The 17058-nt window shown below is 41.0% G+C and overlaps 1 protein-coding gene across 5 annotated transcripts in view; it reads right to left on the bottom strand.

Annotated features, from left to right (window-relative positions):
• Positions 1–684: 684 nt before the first annotated feature.
• The window catches only part of LOC113998852 (heat shock transcription factor 2 binding protein), a 30185-nt gene continuing 13811 nt past the window's right edge, over positions 685–17058 (bottom strand). For all 5 annotated transcript variants that reach the window (XM_027741894.2, XM_027741896.2, XM_027741897.2 and 2 more), the window contains 4 exons: positions 15969–16107; positions 14236–14353; positions 10060–10163; positions 685–1414 (listed from right to left, as the gene is read on the bottom strand). In XM_027741894.2, the coding sequence (XP_027597695.1) occupies positions 1206–1414; positions 10060–10163; positions 14236–14353; positions 15969–16107 (570 nt within the window). In that variant the 3' untranslated portion in view covers positions 685–1205. The remainder of the gene's footprint in view (positions 1415–10059; positions 10164–14235; positions 14354–15968; positions 16108–17058) is intronic.

Here is a 17058-nt window from a genome sequence, read left to right as displayed (position 1 = left end):
CCAAATCAGACTGCTACCATCTGTAGCATTTGAGCCAAGTAATTTTAAGCTGATTTGTTACATTTCTAACTCTGAACACTCATCATTCTGCAAACAGTCTGATGGGAGATGCCCTATACCTTAACTTACACATTTTACATTGGTCTTCCTCCAAAGCTGTCTGTCAGTCACAATATTTAAATCCTAAGTGTTTTCTATGTATTTGAACTTCACATTGTATTTTGTTAATACATTTGTTCCCAGCTGAGGTGCAATAAGTTTAGTGTGGAAAAAGGTGCTACCTCAGCATTACACTTCTCATTTGCTGTTCCCTTGAACAGCCTCACCTAACTGGTCCTGTTTTTGTCATCACAGAAATGGATGCTATTTTTTTCTTAAAAAATTGTGAATTCCACCAATGCCAAGTACACAAGTGTTTGCATCTACCCCTGAGGCAAGAAAGCTCTACTCAGAGGCTCTAACAAACACCACGGTTGAGAGAGGAAGTGATGCTGCTCACGACAGAGCAGGAGTTCATTTCAGTCTCTTCTCAAAACACAACTACCATGGGCAACAGCAACTTATTTCCTTTCTCGGGACTCTTCTAAAAACAACAGCTCAGTTTCTAGCATGCCTGGCAGCCACAGATCTGGGCAACTTGCAGGTAAGAGTGGATCTGAATACAAATTTTGAAACCAGAATCCATTACATGCTACAGAATTTCAGTTTTCTTTTATTAGAATAGCAAAAGAGAGGTGAGAAATAACAACAATAAAATTGGAAGTGGGGTCCATTCTGACACAGAAGAGTATGAAAGGCAGCAAAGTTTTCCTCCCAGTACAATAATTCTTCAGGATGGACTAAAAGGATTTTTATCACTGCCATAAACTATGTATTATCAGTGAATGAGAAGACTATTTTACTCCCTCCAGACAGCAAATTGACAACATAACCTAGACCATTTTGGAAACCTATCATCAACAAAATCCTACTCAAAGAAATTAAGTCTGTCCTACCTCTACCAGATCCCCTAAGATTATATTTGGGCAGCTAAAACCCAACATGTTTTCCCAAGTGTTATTTCAGTTGGGTTACCTAATTTCCAAAAAGGATTTTGTCAGAGGAACTATAGGCAGTGGTCTTTTTTTCAGTCAAGCCCATCTCCAACAACTCTTGCAGCACAAAAATATAGGAGTGACGTTAGCAGTTGGTGTCATAAAGCCCTTCTACGCTTCGTACTCAAATATTTTAAGATCTTCAAGTAGTTCTTTCGCAAGTGCTTGCAGATCTGCATTGCGGCTCTTTGACAGGGCAAGGATGCGCTGGAATGGCAGAGTATCCCTCATCTCGGGAGCTGTCCTGGCCAAGACTTCTGGCTCCAGGATCACCGACTGCAGGAGCCTCAGAGCATGAAGGCAAACTTCTGTGTCTGGGTCTAAAAGCAGGAAACAAAAACATCCAGGGTTTGTTACGAGTCCAAAAAAAGCAGCATTAAAGGTCTACAGTGCCATTCCTTGTGACCCACCAGGCGGACAGGGAATAACCCAAGGGTCATAATTCCCAGCTGGCATTTGGTGCTGGTTGGTTGGCTCTGAGAGCAACCTGAAAACAACATCTTGATCCTCTCTCAGCAGCCTCTGCTCAGCAGTGTTTGGGAGGGAGAGATAACCAGGAACCTTTACCTTGTTTTTCAAATGTTGAAAACACTATAAAGCAGGGAATTTATCTACTTGGATTTATCCAATCAGTACCCAGGATGTACTGTTGGATGGAATCCAATTTAAGAGTAGAACAAGCTACATCCCATGATTATTCAAACTTAAAAAACAAACAGACCAAGGAATCAAATCTGCAGTAAATCATCAGGCTTTTTTTTCATTCCTTTTTCTGCGAGCCTTCGGATTTCTTCAAAACTCAATAAAATATTAATCTTCATAAAACTTTTTTGTAACCATAAATCAACCTTCCAAGTGTTTAATTCAGTCTACACAAAACTGAAATGGGTACTGGAGCTAAGCACTGCTGCTCAGGAATGCAAGCAAAGACCTTTGACTGACTTCAGCCAGGAAGACGTGCAATAACTCCACTGCTAAGAACACAGGATGCATTTTTAATTAACTGAAACATTAGGAGCATTATATTTTAATCATTCACAACAGTCCATTTGCATTTAGTGGTTTACAGCTTTATCAAAAGCACGTGGGAGAAAGACTTCTCTATTCTGTATATTCCAAATGAAAATGCCTAATATATTTTTATGGCTGAAGTAGTTATTTGCCCCACGTGCCCTGCATTTTTAATGTGTTTTTCATTAGCATACCTAGTCTTCAGCACGCTTTAGATAAAGCATTGTGCAGAAACACTGAGAAAATTAATTCAGATCCCTTTGTGCACAAAATCACCAGAGAGGCCAAAATCTCACTGAAGGAGCACAAATGCAGTGCAGTGATAAACCACTCTGCACTGAGGGTGAAGGAAGCATTTGTTGGGCTGAGGTGAGTTCTTTCCTTTCCTGGCTTATTTAATACCTAACACTGGTGACCTGGAAAAGGACTGAGGAGAATTATTCATTAAAGCACAAGGGCTGAAAGCACCCAGGGGGCAGAGAACAGAATGTGATGGACAGTGAAGAAGACTATGGCTTTAAGCATGACTGCTAAGATGGGGATTTTTAAGTAATTCTCAGTAGCACGTGGCTGAAGTACAATATTAAAGATTGTGACATCTGATCTACACCCACAAGCCAGGCACTCTCTCTCTCTTCCTCCATTTTCCATCATAAACAGAAAAAATCAACCCCCTAAGAAAGGAATTCTACTTTCTTTTGGAAAACCATCAATAAAACCCCAATGATTAGTGCTGCACACCCCACAGAAGTGGGCACACCCATGGTACAGCCACTCCTATTGCTGACACCCAGGCTGAAGGCTCCAAGGAGTCTCTTTCCATCATCATCTCCAGCATGATGTGACTTTCTGAGTGATAAGCAGCCACAACCCAGGGAGAAATGCTGCAGCTCAGCCTCAGAGACAGCAACACTTTATGTCCAATTTTCTGGGCAGCAACACTTCAGTGAATCCTTTTAAAAAAACACTTGGGTGCAAGTTTTGGCTTTCAGACTTATTCTGAACTAATCAAAATATGACTAAAAGCCTCAAATTCATTCTCTCATTCCTTCCATTTTTGTCTCCATACCTGTCACAGTTTTTTCAGTTTTTAATGCCTATTTTTTTGCCACATATGATGTTCAAACTCTGCACACATCACCTACCCCCTTTTTCTGTACTTAGAATTCTATGTTTATTCACCAGAAATAGCAGCCACAAACTATAGCCCCAGAAGAAAGAAGCTTTGGGGAGTGAAATTTATGTAGTTCATTACAATCTTACTCCTTGTGACATTATTCCTCCACAAAATAAAGCCATTAATACTTGTAATGGCTTGCAGTACTGCTGGGAAGCCTCATATATGTAACATGAAAAGAGTTTTTTTATTAATACTGTTACAGGCATCGATGTTACTGTTATCTGCAAGTGTTTGAGGGCTGTAGAAAGTAAAGAATTGATCGGGGAAGAAGCGTTAGCAGGGGAGCCAACAAAAGTGAGGATTTGTAGGAGATCACGAAATGATTTCCAGCTTGACAAGCAAGGACATTTTCCAGTAAGAGCAAAGAGGTTCTAGGAAGAACCTCCAGCAGCAGCCAGGGAAGCTCAATGGCTTGAGTCACTCAAATGAAGAACAGATCAGGCACGTGGGCACACAGCAAAGGAAGGAAATGATCGTGCACCAGAGGATGACTTAATACACATTTAACCTCAGATTGCCATTGTTTTGAATGTATTCTGAGATGTTCCCAGTTAAATAAATACATATGCCTTAAAATACACTCCCTTAGGATTACATGTGGTTTTGAGAATACTACTTATTACGGATAATCATGTTTCCTAAGAGGATTTTTTTTAAAAAAAAAAAAAAAAAAAAAAAGCAAATCATAGAATCCTTTCCCTTGTCTCCAATATCATTAGGGACTTTTTCTAAAAGCCCTGTCTACAGAGCACTCAGGAAAATGTAAGGAATCTTCATTATTCAGCATTATATTTATCTCAATAGCTTCCAGATTTAGTCATTTCTACACTAGCTGAGTAACATTTTGTTTGTACAAGATCAAAAAAAAAAATCCTTTTAGCTGTAATCACATCACTGCATCACATCCTCCCAACAACCAGCACACGCATCTCCAGTTAAAATTTCAAAACTATAGCCGTTATTTCTGGGGAAGAGGGGGAGAAATCAAGCTGCTTGCCTCAGCCAGGGATCACAAGCGTAGCACAAACCTGCCACCACCACAAGATGCTGATGTAATTTTACCAAGGTGTTGAAACTGCTGGAGTTTGCTGACGTCCTGCCAGCTGCCAGCTCTACCCTTTGATGTCACTGGCTGTCACTCACTGACAAAAGTACCCGATGGCGTGGACAGATTTTAGTCACATCTGTCATTAGCACCAAGCTCTCAGATGAACCATTCCCCGCAGCAGGGTTTAGGTAATGGCATTACATCAGTGCTGAACAGCTTAACCACAGTTGCCTCTGAGCTGTGTGAACTCAATTTACACGTGGCCACACCACTCCCTGGCCACCTGAATGCAAGGTTTATTGCCAGCAGGCTGTTTACAGCTATATCTGTGCACAAGAGCAGAGGAGTTCACAAGGCCAAGTGCAAGGTTCTGCACACGGGTCAGGGCAATTCCAGGCACAAATGCAAGCAGGGGGATGAATGGATTGAGAGCAGCCCTGAGGAAAAGGACTTGGGGGTGCTGGTGGATGAGAGACTGGAAATGCCCCAGGCATGTGCACCGGCAGCCCAGAAACCAATGGTGTCCTGGGCTGCATCCAAAGCAGTGTGGGCAGCAGGTGAAGGGGGGATTCTGCCCCTCTGCTCCGTCCTCTCTCCTCGTGAGACCCCATCTGCAGCGCTGCATCCAGCTCTGGGATCCCCAAAATAAAGACGACGTGGACCTGTTGAAGTGAGACCAGAGTAGGGACATAAAGATGATCAGAAGGCTGGAGCACCTCTGCTGTGAAGACAGGCTGAGCTGGAGCTGTTGAACCTGGAGAAGAGAAGGCTCTGTGGAGACCTTAGAGCCCCTTCCAGCACCTAAAGGGGCTACAAGAGAGCTGGACAAGGACCTTGTACAAGGCATGTAGTGATAGGACAAGGGGCAATGGCTTTGAACTGGAAGAGGGTAGGGTTAGATTTAATATTAGGAAGAAATTCTTTGTGTGTGTTGTAAGGCCCTGGCACAGTTTGCCCAGAGAAGCTGTGGCTGCCCCATCCCTGGAAGTGCTCAAAGCCAGGTTGGATGGGGCTCTGAGCAACCTGGTCTAGGTGGAAGGTGTCCCTGCCCATGGGAGGGGGGTTGGAACTGGATGTTAAGGTCCCTTCCAATTCAAACCATTCTGTGATTTTACAATTTCAAAAGCTTCCCACCACTGCTGTAGGTGTCATTCAACTCATTTACTGTCTGATTCCAGCAGGAAGGGGGGATCTGCCATTCAGCCTTTCTTTTTTATGAGCCTGTCACACTTATCTGTGTTCACAGAATATATCTAACAGCCAGGGCCACAGCTTCCCCCAGGTGAGATCCTTTTGCTTTGCCAATGCTGAAGCAGCACCTGCAGCAGCAGAGAGTTTCCCAGGCATTTTTGTACTGCTGATAGGTCTGAACAGATAAGAAATGTTGCAGTAAAGATGCTCTGTGGGGAAGGAGCAGGGAGAAAAATAACAGGCTGAAACGTGGCAGAAAAATAACAGACTGAGCTTTGCTGCTGCGATTCCTACAGACACAAATGCCCTTTCTCTCTGCAAAATATTTGCCCCAGCTCCTGTGTGACAGCTGGGTTTCCTTCAGTCTCCTCCCTGGCCAGGTGCCTGCTCTCACGTGGAGCTCAGCTAACAAGAATTCCCCACTCTCCTGTAAGGACAGCCACGCTGCACCCAGCTGGAGTTCCAGCCAGGCAAGTAGCTGAGTATGGAAAAGGACAAGCATTCAGCAAGACTCCCCCTGGCCTCTCCTCCAGCCTCTCAGCTCACTGTGGCTCGGGGCCTTCCTGCGTCAGAGCTGACATCTTCACATTTACAAAAAGGGATGTGATTTAAAGGGCAAGAAGGCAATCCCCTTCTTAAGATTCATTGCATAGTCCGAAGGGTATGAGAGTGTTGAGCACTTGAAAGACTGGAAACCTGAGGTTTTGATTTATGAAGGAAAATTTGTTTTAATACAGACATCAGTTTATAAATATGAGGGTTCTGTTTGTCCAGATGTCTTTTAAATAACATGCTGCCATGAAAATAACCCGAATTTTCAAAAACTCTCACAGCCATAATGAATTCAGGCAGAAGAGCAAGGCATTAGAAGCCTTCAGGGTTAGTCATGAAAAGCAAATATTGAAGGGTGCAGGCAGCAAAATGAGAATGTGCTTCATACAAGCATTTATAATAGAGACCATCATTTGCAAGGAATTTGGATAAACAAGGTTAGATTTCCATGTGGAAATGTGGTGGAGGAAACTCAAGGGCAAGATCTAAAATTAGTCATACTTCTCTTTTTGTCTTCTGTTTAATGAAGTATCTGGAGCAATTTCCCAGCTATAGACCAGAAATGTCACCACATAGTGACTCTGAATTCCACACTTTCTCATGCATCTGAAGATTTTTTAAACTGCATTCAAAGAAAAGGAAAGTGGGGGAAAAAAAACCAAATAAAGATGCACAACAATTAAAAAAATACAACTAACAAAAAACCACACCCAAATGAACAAAGCAGAGAAGAGCCTAGACTCCTTTTCTCCAGCACTCATTTGTTGGCAGATGTTCTGCATGATCAAAACTGAAAAATCTGGTCTTTATTATTAATACGTGAGCTGACTGTGTCTTCTTATTCTTCAAAAGATCCTTGGCAAAGTCCCAGTCTACCTCTTTGGGAATTACAGGACGGAAGTCTTATTGCATCTATAGATGGAAAGCACCAGAAAAAAAACCTGACAAATCCCAGGTGGATTTCTACCCAAAATGATAAAGCTTCTTTTTCTGTTGCTGAGGACGGGGCTTCTTTAAATCTGAAAGTTATGTGAAACCCTCAGTCAAGACATCAACACAGGGACAGCAGCTGATGGAGGAAACTAAAGCTGCCTGTTTTCTCCAAGATGGGAGCAGCTGCTCTGCAAACAAATGGTGCTCCATGAAAAGAGAACTCTGTTGATGCCACAAGCTGCTCCATGGACAGAAATCTGAGGCATCATTCATGTGTTTTATGCTAGCACCAGGCTGGGAAGATGTAAGGAGGCATAGCTGATACCTACACAGAGGATATTCTTCAGTGATCAGTGTTGCTTATTAAAGGGTGCCCATCTTTTAGACAGTTTTTTAAAGGCAGAAAAAAACAGAAGAAAAAGATAGCCAACTTCATAAAGTGCTAAAACTACAGAGATCTGCATCACCTTCAAAAAGTGTGTAAAACATTTGGTTTTCTCCTGTGATCAGTACAGCCTCTAGCAGAAAGAGCTATTAAGAGTTCTTGTTAGTGGACATGAAGCCAGCTCATCCACATTTTCCAAAGACAGTAGGACAGTTTGCTGTTCACATTCTTACTCCACTAGAAGCCTTTATTAGATTTTTTCTTCCTTTCTCTTCAATCCATGTATTCAACGTCAAGGCATGTCTCTGTCTCTTCAAAAAGCCTGCGAGACAACTTGAATCAAATCCCTCTTTGCTTCAGACACAACAAGGGGAAATAAAGAATATCGAGTCAATTATTTGCTCTCTTCGCTCAGTGGGAAGGACATTCTTCTTGGGGGGACAAGGATGGGCAGTCTGAGAATTCAAGAAGGAATTTGAGGGATTTATCAGCTGCGTACAAGGCCATGGGAGAAATATGGGTCTGATGTATCTGCTGAGGTCACAGACACTTGTAGACTGATGATGGAAAAGCAAAAAGGATGATTCTCTGGAAATGAAAAAAAAAAAAAATAAAGCAAAGGATGATTTCTGGGGCCTCTCTTAGTGGGAATGCTGATAAAAGCGTACAAAACTGTGGAAAGCTGAGTCATCTCATAAGCCTTAATCAAAACACTCTTTGAAGAAGCTTCCTGCAGGCAGGCAGCATGTACAGGATACTCTGCCAGCACAGTGTAGAGCTCTGCTCCTGCGTGGAAAAAACAAGATCTTATGCTCTAACAGCTCCAGGTGTTTATAAGCTGAATCATGGCCAGCAGAGGCTGAAGATGCTGGCCAGGGAAACAAGACTGGGAGGAAGCTACTGAATTTTGCAAGTTGAAACATTCAGAAACAGATTAATCCTAGAGAAAGCTACGGAGATCCCATACAAAACGATGGGAACAAGGCTGGGTCTTGGATCTGACCTCTTATCTGATATACTAACTAATCACCTCTCTCTCCCTTGACAGTAAACAGACTTCCTCCAAAGTCAGGAATCTGAACCAGCAGAAGTGGTTTATCTGAGAATCTCCCTCCTTTGTTGTAACTGGAGAACTTTATTATCAGAAAGTGAAGGAATTAGCCATGCCTGTCTTTCCTTTCTACAACCCAGCCATACCCAATTAACATTTCCAAATTGCAGAGAAGCTTTTCCATTTCTTATTTGCATTAGGAGCTGCAAATTAATTACAACTGTGCCCCAATTTTCATCCTCTTGTGTGACCTAAGAGCCCTTTTCAGACAACTGACTGCATCAAATGATTATCTCGTTTCATCACAACATTTAGAAGGGCATCTTTAGGAACTCAGACAGGATTCTGGAGGGTGTTTTGGATTGGTATTTTTTGACAGAACAGCTTATGAATATATTAGCCAACATGAAGCAAAAGGAAAACCTGGACTAACTTATGTTAAATTTCTAAGCACAGCTGAACAAAGGACGACGTACTTGATGTTCTCCGAGGATATAATTTTTCTCAAAATATATTTAAAAATTCTATAGAGCTGGTGTTTTCCCTTACAAGGATTACTTAATTTCCTGAGACCTCAGAAGAGAGAGCCTGTGGCATTCCACAGCAGGAAATTATTTGATGAAAAGCATGAGTAGCTACATTTTCTGTAAAATAGTTATGAGAACTGTGAGCAATACAAGTAGCTTTCACTTTACCAACCCAAACCAAAGCTTCAGTATCAAAATAATTTCTTCAAAAAGCAGAAGCAACCCCTCTCACTCCAGCTGCTGTTAGTATTTTACCAGTTGGATTTTAGCAGGGTTTTGCATTGCAGCAGAGAGATAATTAACCTCCCCAGTCCTACGAACTGCACACCAAAATCTTCCCACAAAAACCTGAGAAAGTCAAGACAGAGCAACTCTAGCAGCTGTTCCTAGGCAGGAGAGTGTCACAGCTCTGTCCTCACTGCTGTCCTTGCTGTCCATCATGAGCTGTGCACACACTGGCAACGTCGGTCCCTGCTGGCTCCTGCTCAGGGATTTCCAGCCTCCCAAAGAGCAGAGCCTGGATGTCACTCACGTACCTGACAGAGGCAACACGAGTCCTTGATGTCCTTCAAGTCCTGCACTGGCCAAAGACAGCTGGGAATAGCACTCAAGCCCTGCAAACCCAAGCCCTATGAGAGCACAGGGCCTCTCCTCAGCTCCAAAAGGGTCACTTTTGCAATGGGTCAGTGTAATTACAGAGTTGGTTTCTTTCCCCAAAACCTGTACATTTTTCTTTGTTAAATGCTAGTGGACTGATACGTTGTTTCCCCTCGGGGTTCATTTTAAAGTTGGTATGTGAAGATACAGGTGGCTTTTTTTTTTAATCCACTTCATCAAATTTCTCCATTCCCTATTTTTTAATTCTACCACCCACAAATTTTATATTTATGGAATGTTACATACAATGCCAAAAGTTTTGTGGGAAGTGCACACCTCCCTCCAGCTATTTGCCCTTTTTGTTTACTTTTAATCTGTCACAAGCTAATCAGGTTAAAGACATAAATTTCTGGTTTGTTATTTGCAACACCTATTGCAACTCTACGAAACCCAGAAAGTCACAATTCAAAAGGTTTTTAGAGCAACTTACCATTCAACAGCCACCAAAGCAAGGGAATAAAACCTGGACTTTCACTGATGTACTTCAAGCCTTTCAAGTTGATGCTCACATTGTAAAGTGACATTAGCATTAGCCTGGAATTGAAAGAAAAAAGATGTGAGGGCCTTTGATTTCTTTGCATGTTTTAGCATTTTTTGCCACTTGTGTCAGGCACGTACTGATGCAGAAGCCCGTGCTAATAATTTATATTTTGGTAAAGGAGAAAAGTTTCAAATCATATATAAGCAATGTTGTGCTTGTTTCTACTGTTTCTACTGCTAAATCATGTATTCCAAACACATGGAAAAATATGCTTTTCACACAGCCCCTGCAGCTCTTGGCTTCCAGAACACAAGCCCTGACAAAGGAGCACAGTCATAACTCCCTACAAGCAGGCAGACTGGAAATGCTCAATAAACCAGTATCTTATAATGGCAATGTTAACATTTCTTGAGAAGGTCTTTCACCCTTAATCTGTCTGACATTTGCAGTTAGAAATAAAGTGACGCAAAAAGGTACTGCTGTGTTTGTATTTTTGTGTCACTTGTTTGCTTTGTGCAGACAAAAGGGACTGGTGGTGGTTTTCCAGGGAAGAGCTGAGGTTTTGGAGTGTTGGGAGATGACATAACCCACCTCACAAGCCAGTGCAGTAGCATATTAATATCTAATAGCATATCTAGTCAAACACACTCTCCTGGGCACAACACAGAAGCATTTCCAGGCCTTTTATACCACCTTCATCTCTAGTACCTGCACATTTTAGTAAGTATTTTTGGCAATAATTATTGCAAAAGTGCTTATTGAAGCAAACCCGACACACATAATTATGGGATAAACAATACTTTCTGGTTTGGGTTTTTTTTTTAACATGGAGGGTGCCTTAATCATGCACTTCATAATCTTCCTATTTAGGCAAGCCAAATTTAATTAACATCTTGTACTACTGTATCTGTCAATCCTTTCTTTAAAATCTATAAAAGCACAGCTAAAGCCCCTTCTTGTCTGTCTAATACATGGGATTAGTACATAAAACGTGCTAATATCTACCAAAGTACATATTTCTTCTGGCTACTTTCAACAGCTACATAAGCAAAGTTAAATGTTCTTAACTATTTAATTATAGCAATGAATAATTACGTATATGTTTACTGACTAACATTTACAAATGTTGACCAAATCCTACACCAATGAGAAGAAAACCTGAAGTCTTTCACATCTCTGCTATTTCAGAAAGGCAAGGACACCCATGAGATTCCAGTCCCAGCACTCATGTTGATGCCTTGGATATATTTATTCCATACGACTACAATGGATATCGTAGCAGTTTTGGAATAAATCATAGGTTCTCCATGTATTTTTTTATTTATATATTTGTACAAGTAAAACACAGGATTGCTAGAACTACATAAGAGAACTCCTCTTTATCAGCTTGCTCTGATACTACTGTGTGTAGAATTAGAGTCACAGTTTCCCCTGATTTGTCACACAGCAATGAAAAACTTTTTTTTTAAATAAAAGCTAGAAAACAATTGCAAAACCTCAAAACTGAGCAAAGGCAAACGATATCCTTTAAAATAATAAGCCAAATATTCTCTTTAACTGATTAAATTACAAGGTGATGTCCTCCCATGTAACAACATGGTGTTTTTGAGAAAAATACATTGCATTTCCAAAATAATGAACAGACATTTTCAGCTGTGAGGTGTAGTTTTAAAAATTTGTCTGTCTGTGTGTATATGTATATAAGTGTATGTGTAAACATTATTTATGATAATTCCAGAGTCCATCTTCACATAACTTAGAAATTGCACTACAATTTCTGGTAATTATCACATCCTTATCTCACAACTGTCCTTCATTTTGTCCTGCCTTATGTTCCTTATGGTAGGGAGAAAAGGGAGTTCTACTGACATATCTGCTTATGAAAATGTAGATTAAGGTTAATAAGCAGCTAAAAAAACTTAGAGGCAGAGAGCAATTTAAAAACAAATCAACCAACTCCCCAAACCCTTCTTTGCTGGGCTGGGAGACTGTAAAATTCCCCAAAAGGACAAGAAAAAAAATCCAGTGTTACTAACAGGTTTTTAGAAATTAATAGTGACAAGACACACAGGGAGCTCATGGAAAAAAAGGAACCTGATCATGGACATGAAAGGCAAACACAGAGGAAACATTTTGCACCAAAAGATTTGAGCAAATTAGGCTCCCTTGTTCAATGACAAGGCCATGAAGAAACATCCTTTCTGGCATTTGCTCTAATGTCAGAATACAGCAATTTTCTTATCACATGACAAGTTCAGAGCAAGAAAAGAAAATGTTGGTTCTGTGGAATATCAGAAAACATTATCACTGCACTGAATTCAAGCTATTGTAACATATGCTTAACATTTCTCACTTATCAACTACCTTGTGCAACCTCTTTTCCAAGCTTCCCTCCATTTGTTAGCCTAAGAATCTGGCCTGTGTTGAATCCCTGGTCCCTGCTGAATCCCTCACGGGATTGTTTATGTTATGTATATTTTACCAGTAGTGCTGTATGGCAGCCAAGTTTATATCACCATGTGTAATTCTTCTGCAAGGCAGGCAGATTTTGAAATAAACCCAAAACATAAATTCAAAAGAAAGGACCTCAAAATCCAATTACATCATCCAATTACATTAATACAAACTGAAATGATAAAGAATAGTTTAACTGGACCCATATGCACATATTCACTTGAAATTGAGATTGTGTTTGTGAGTGTGTGTAGGAATACTTTCCTCTCCCTTCTCTCAAAGTCCCTTTTTTTTTAATTTACAGGTTCTGAAACAGTATAGGTTCTCTTTTCATGGTTGGCTTATTGTTTGCTTTCTTCTGTTTCATTTTACACAAATTACCTTTTCTTTCTTAAGTGGAGGTTCTCATACAAATATTTCCATTGAGGCTTAAAAAAAAAGAAACACCTACTGTTGACCTTCAAGCCCAACTCTTGGGAAACACAGCAATTAACTGATCAAGCCACTACCTACAGCACAGGCTGTTCAGCTTTCCCCTCAATACCCAAAAGGGAAAGACAAACACCTCCAGAGGGCAACTTGGAGGTTGCCCCCCCCCTCACATGAGCAATCACCTGACAGCACCATCTCCTTCCACTGACTGTGGGAAGAAGCCCAGGCAGTCAGCAGATGTTTGACATCTCCCTTTCTGATAGCTGGGGTTAGGCCAGATAAAACCTCTCCAGAGTGAAGACTGAGCCTGATTCCGTGCCTATCCCACACAACCTGCCTAAATGTGTGCAAGGACGTGGTCAGGTTACTGTGGCTGCTGTTTGTCAGCAGAGCTGTGACAGCTGGCTGGGGTATGAATTGTTTGTGCGTGTGTTTGTGTGTGCCTCATTTATGAAAAAACATCACAGTGGCTTAAACCACCTTCCTGACCAAATGAACCAGGTGTACAGGACCAGTGCCCACAGTTTAGCAGATGAGCCACTCATTAAGCCAAGGTAATTTGTTCAGTCAAGGCCATATACCCTCAGCTTGTAACATGTCTGTGGAAAAGGCAAAGAAAGTAATTTATTTAATCTCTTCACCAGCTGAAAACTACTTTCCAGGATCCAAACTGTGTAACACGGCCTTGCCTTTAATGCTGTATCATGAGGCCCCTTTAAAAGGAATTATCTAACTTTTAACAAGCTTTAGTTTGTAACCCTTACAAACTAAAAGGTGTGGTGAGTCTGGCTACTAACTAGCCTAAAATAATTTAATTTTTGCTCTTAGCAGATTCATAACTCACTTTTTCACAAAGCAGATGTGGCATTTTACAGTCTTTGTACTGGAAGGGAACAAATCTGAGTCCACATTTCCCACATATTCTGTTTTCAAATTCACATCTTCTTTATCTGACACTCAACTCACGACCCCCTCCCAAGGTAGAAGGGGCATCCCCGCTCATCTTTACAATATTACGGTGTTTAAGAAACTTCCAAAGAGACAAAAAAACTGGATAAAGCCTTGTAGCCAACGCTAGTATAGCTGCAAGGAATGCTACCAGGAAAAGAGCTTCCAAAAATTATGTTTCCTCTCCAGGAAAGGAATGATGGGAAAGTGGGAAAACTACTGTAATCACTGTGACCTACACTGCAAGATAAAGCATTTCACTTGAAAGGGAAAAACAAGAAGTCATCATACACTTTAAATTTGTTACAGAGTCCTGGCTTCATGTCTCCCAGGAGGTGCATCATCGTGTCCAGTAATTCCTGACTTGAGCTAACCAAGAACTCACGGCCACACGCCAGCGCGGCCACATCTGTGAGAGAGCACAAAACAGCACCATAAAAACCACGTTTCAAACAAAGGTTTATGATAATTATCAGGACTGCTAAAAAGATATGCTGCTGTGAGGAATGAACTATGGCATTTATGTAAACTTCAAACTACATTCACATGTATAGCAAATACTGAAGCAGCAAGTTACACCGGTAGAGCTCCTTCCTAATTCTACTTTGGTAATTAAAACATTTATTCAGAATGGCCGGTGTCCTAATAGCAACACAAGGAATTATGAAACAAAAGGCTCTATTCACCTGCAAATAACGTGGAACTGAAGCAAAGCTGACCATTACAGGTTCCACTTCAAAGAAACGAGATTGCAGATTGTTTTACAATTGCTCGATTCAATATCCTCGGCACATTAAACAACCAAAGCTCTTTTCCCACCTCTCTGCAATTGTGGCATTATTCTAGCACAAACCAGAAAACAAAATTATTTCCAACTACTGCTCCAAAGCAGACTTGCCATTGGTATTTTTCCCTTACACCTGCCCCATACTTTAGGGCATCCTTATGTGCAAGAGGTGTCTTCCAGCAGCCCGAGCTCCTTCACGCTGTGCAATTGGCCAAACCTCCTCCAAAACCATGAAGCAGAAGTGTAAGTAACTAGTGACAGAACCTGGTAACCAGGTACCTGGTACAGCAGATTAAACAGGTTCCTGTTCCTGATTCCTCCTCAGATAGAACCCCAATTTCCCCTCCCCACCTCTCCCACTCAGCCTTTAAACACTTTCTTTTTTCAGACTTTACTTTTGCTATTCATTTCTCCCCCCCCCCAATGAAGCAGTTTGAGAGAACTGGATTTCTCCTCGGTACAGCGGCATAATGCATCACATATTGATTTTATCACAATCTTTAATGGCACTGCAACAGCTAAAAATCACACATTCAGAAAAGTTATTCATGCAAGATTCACTTATTTGTATAAATAACCACAGCTTCATCTATCTTGCATCATGCCATCAGTGGCATTTCGATGGTTACACAGTTCCACAAAAATGCAGATGATGCATCAACCCTATTTCTCACAGCCTTCCAAGCCAAGGGGCGTCATACTGTGACAGATTTGTGGCTTTCTACTTATTTTCTGGCCCTAAAAACAAATACTTGGCACAAAAGTCAGGTTTATTACCTTTTACTTTTCTTAGGACAGCAAAGGTATGATCCAAAATATTTAAGCAGTTTCAAAATACTTAGTCCATACCTTAAGCTGGGGCTGATCTACTCACATCATCTGCAATCCATACATCTTGAGGGTGTTGGCATTACTGGCAATTCAGAAAGCAAATTGCTTGACATTTACAAACAAAGGTGAGCATGCAAGACCAGCAGAATGGTCCTTGTTTCACTCCCGATTAAACAGATGTATTAGGTAATTTCAGAACTCAATGGCTCTTACCCACCTAATCCTTAACAACGTCACAGACAGCACAGAGCCTCACAGAAGTGGCAGTAACAAAATCTGCTAGAACTCTAAAAGAACACTGACTAAATACTTAACTTTGAAAAGCTCTATTTACGGCAGCTTCTTTGAGGCAATACAGATTCCCAGTACACGTGGATTGCTGTTCTGAGGGATAACATGAACTTACTTGTCACAATCCCTGCCAAGGCTAATACAAACTGATTTTCATCAGAATCCAAATCCTGCTGTTTCATGTCTTCACTTAATGACTTCACAAAGCTCTCCATGGTCTGGGCAGTGATTGTGAAAAACTTTCCTGCTTTACTCTGCAAGCACGGAGGAGAAACAAGGTTACACACACTACAGCAACTGTAATTATTAGATGCTACAGTAAAATCGGACCATCTTCCAAATTATTAACACATCCAGTTACTCAAAAAAACAACGAAAAATACCAGGTATTCACTAAATGATGTTTGATCCCCTAAATTTGAAACAATTACATCAGAAGAAAATAGGAAATGCAACGCTACATTTACTTATAAAACTAAAGCACTGCATATTTACCTCCTAAACTCACAATAATATATATCAACCAGCAGAATTAAAGCTTATTTTCAAAAGTGAGAATATATCTCTTGGCCTTGCAGTAGCTGCACCAGGTGTTTCACATTTACATGAGCTATTACAGCAGCTTTTGTCAAAACCAGCTGAAGATGGAGACTTAACATGAAATTCCTAAGAAAACCAACAAAGTACCCAGAAAAAAAGATAAGAAGTGAAAGGCAGAAGTGCTTTAAAAAGGGAAATGGAGGTCTCTCTTGGGTCACAGGTTGAATTCAAGCCACCAATGTCACGTGAGAAAGATAATCATCACAAACAGGAGCACACAAACAGGAGTACAGCCTGTAGTTATGTTAGTCTTTTCCTCTCAGCTGGAATACTGCTCCATTTCCATGTCTCAGTTGAGGAAGCAGCCACTTGGTACAAAGCTCATGGCAGGTCAAAGAGCTTGGCCAGAGGTGCAGACAGAGTCCAGAAAGAAGGATGAAGAGACCTGTTTCTGTTTATTGGTAATTCTGACCAGTAAAACATTGTTGGAACACTACTTCACACAGAGTATGAAGGTTTTCATAACCAAAACAGTGTAGCAGAGAGCCTATAATGCTGGGTTTCCCAGTCTTTATTAATTTTTCCATTTGTTTCATGAAACAGCTGAAACTCTTAGTCATTCCCAGCAGTGATCCAATGGAACAGTTCAGGAAATGCCTGAACGT

The sequence above is a fragment of the Pipra filicauda genome, unplaced genomic scaffold (assembly GCF_003945595.2).
Source record: "Pipra filicauda isolate LSUMZ 115617 unplaced genomic scaffold, ASM394559v2 scaffold18_size4552066_pilon, whole genome shotgun sequence".
Taxonomy (NCBI): domain Eukaryota; kingdom Metazoa; phylum Chordata; class Aves; order Passeriformes; family Pipridae; genus Pipra; species Pipra filicauda.
This window is presented reverse-complemented; position numbering and strand designations above follow the sequence as displayed.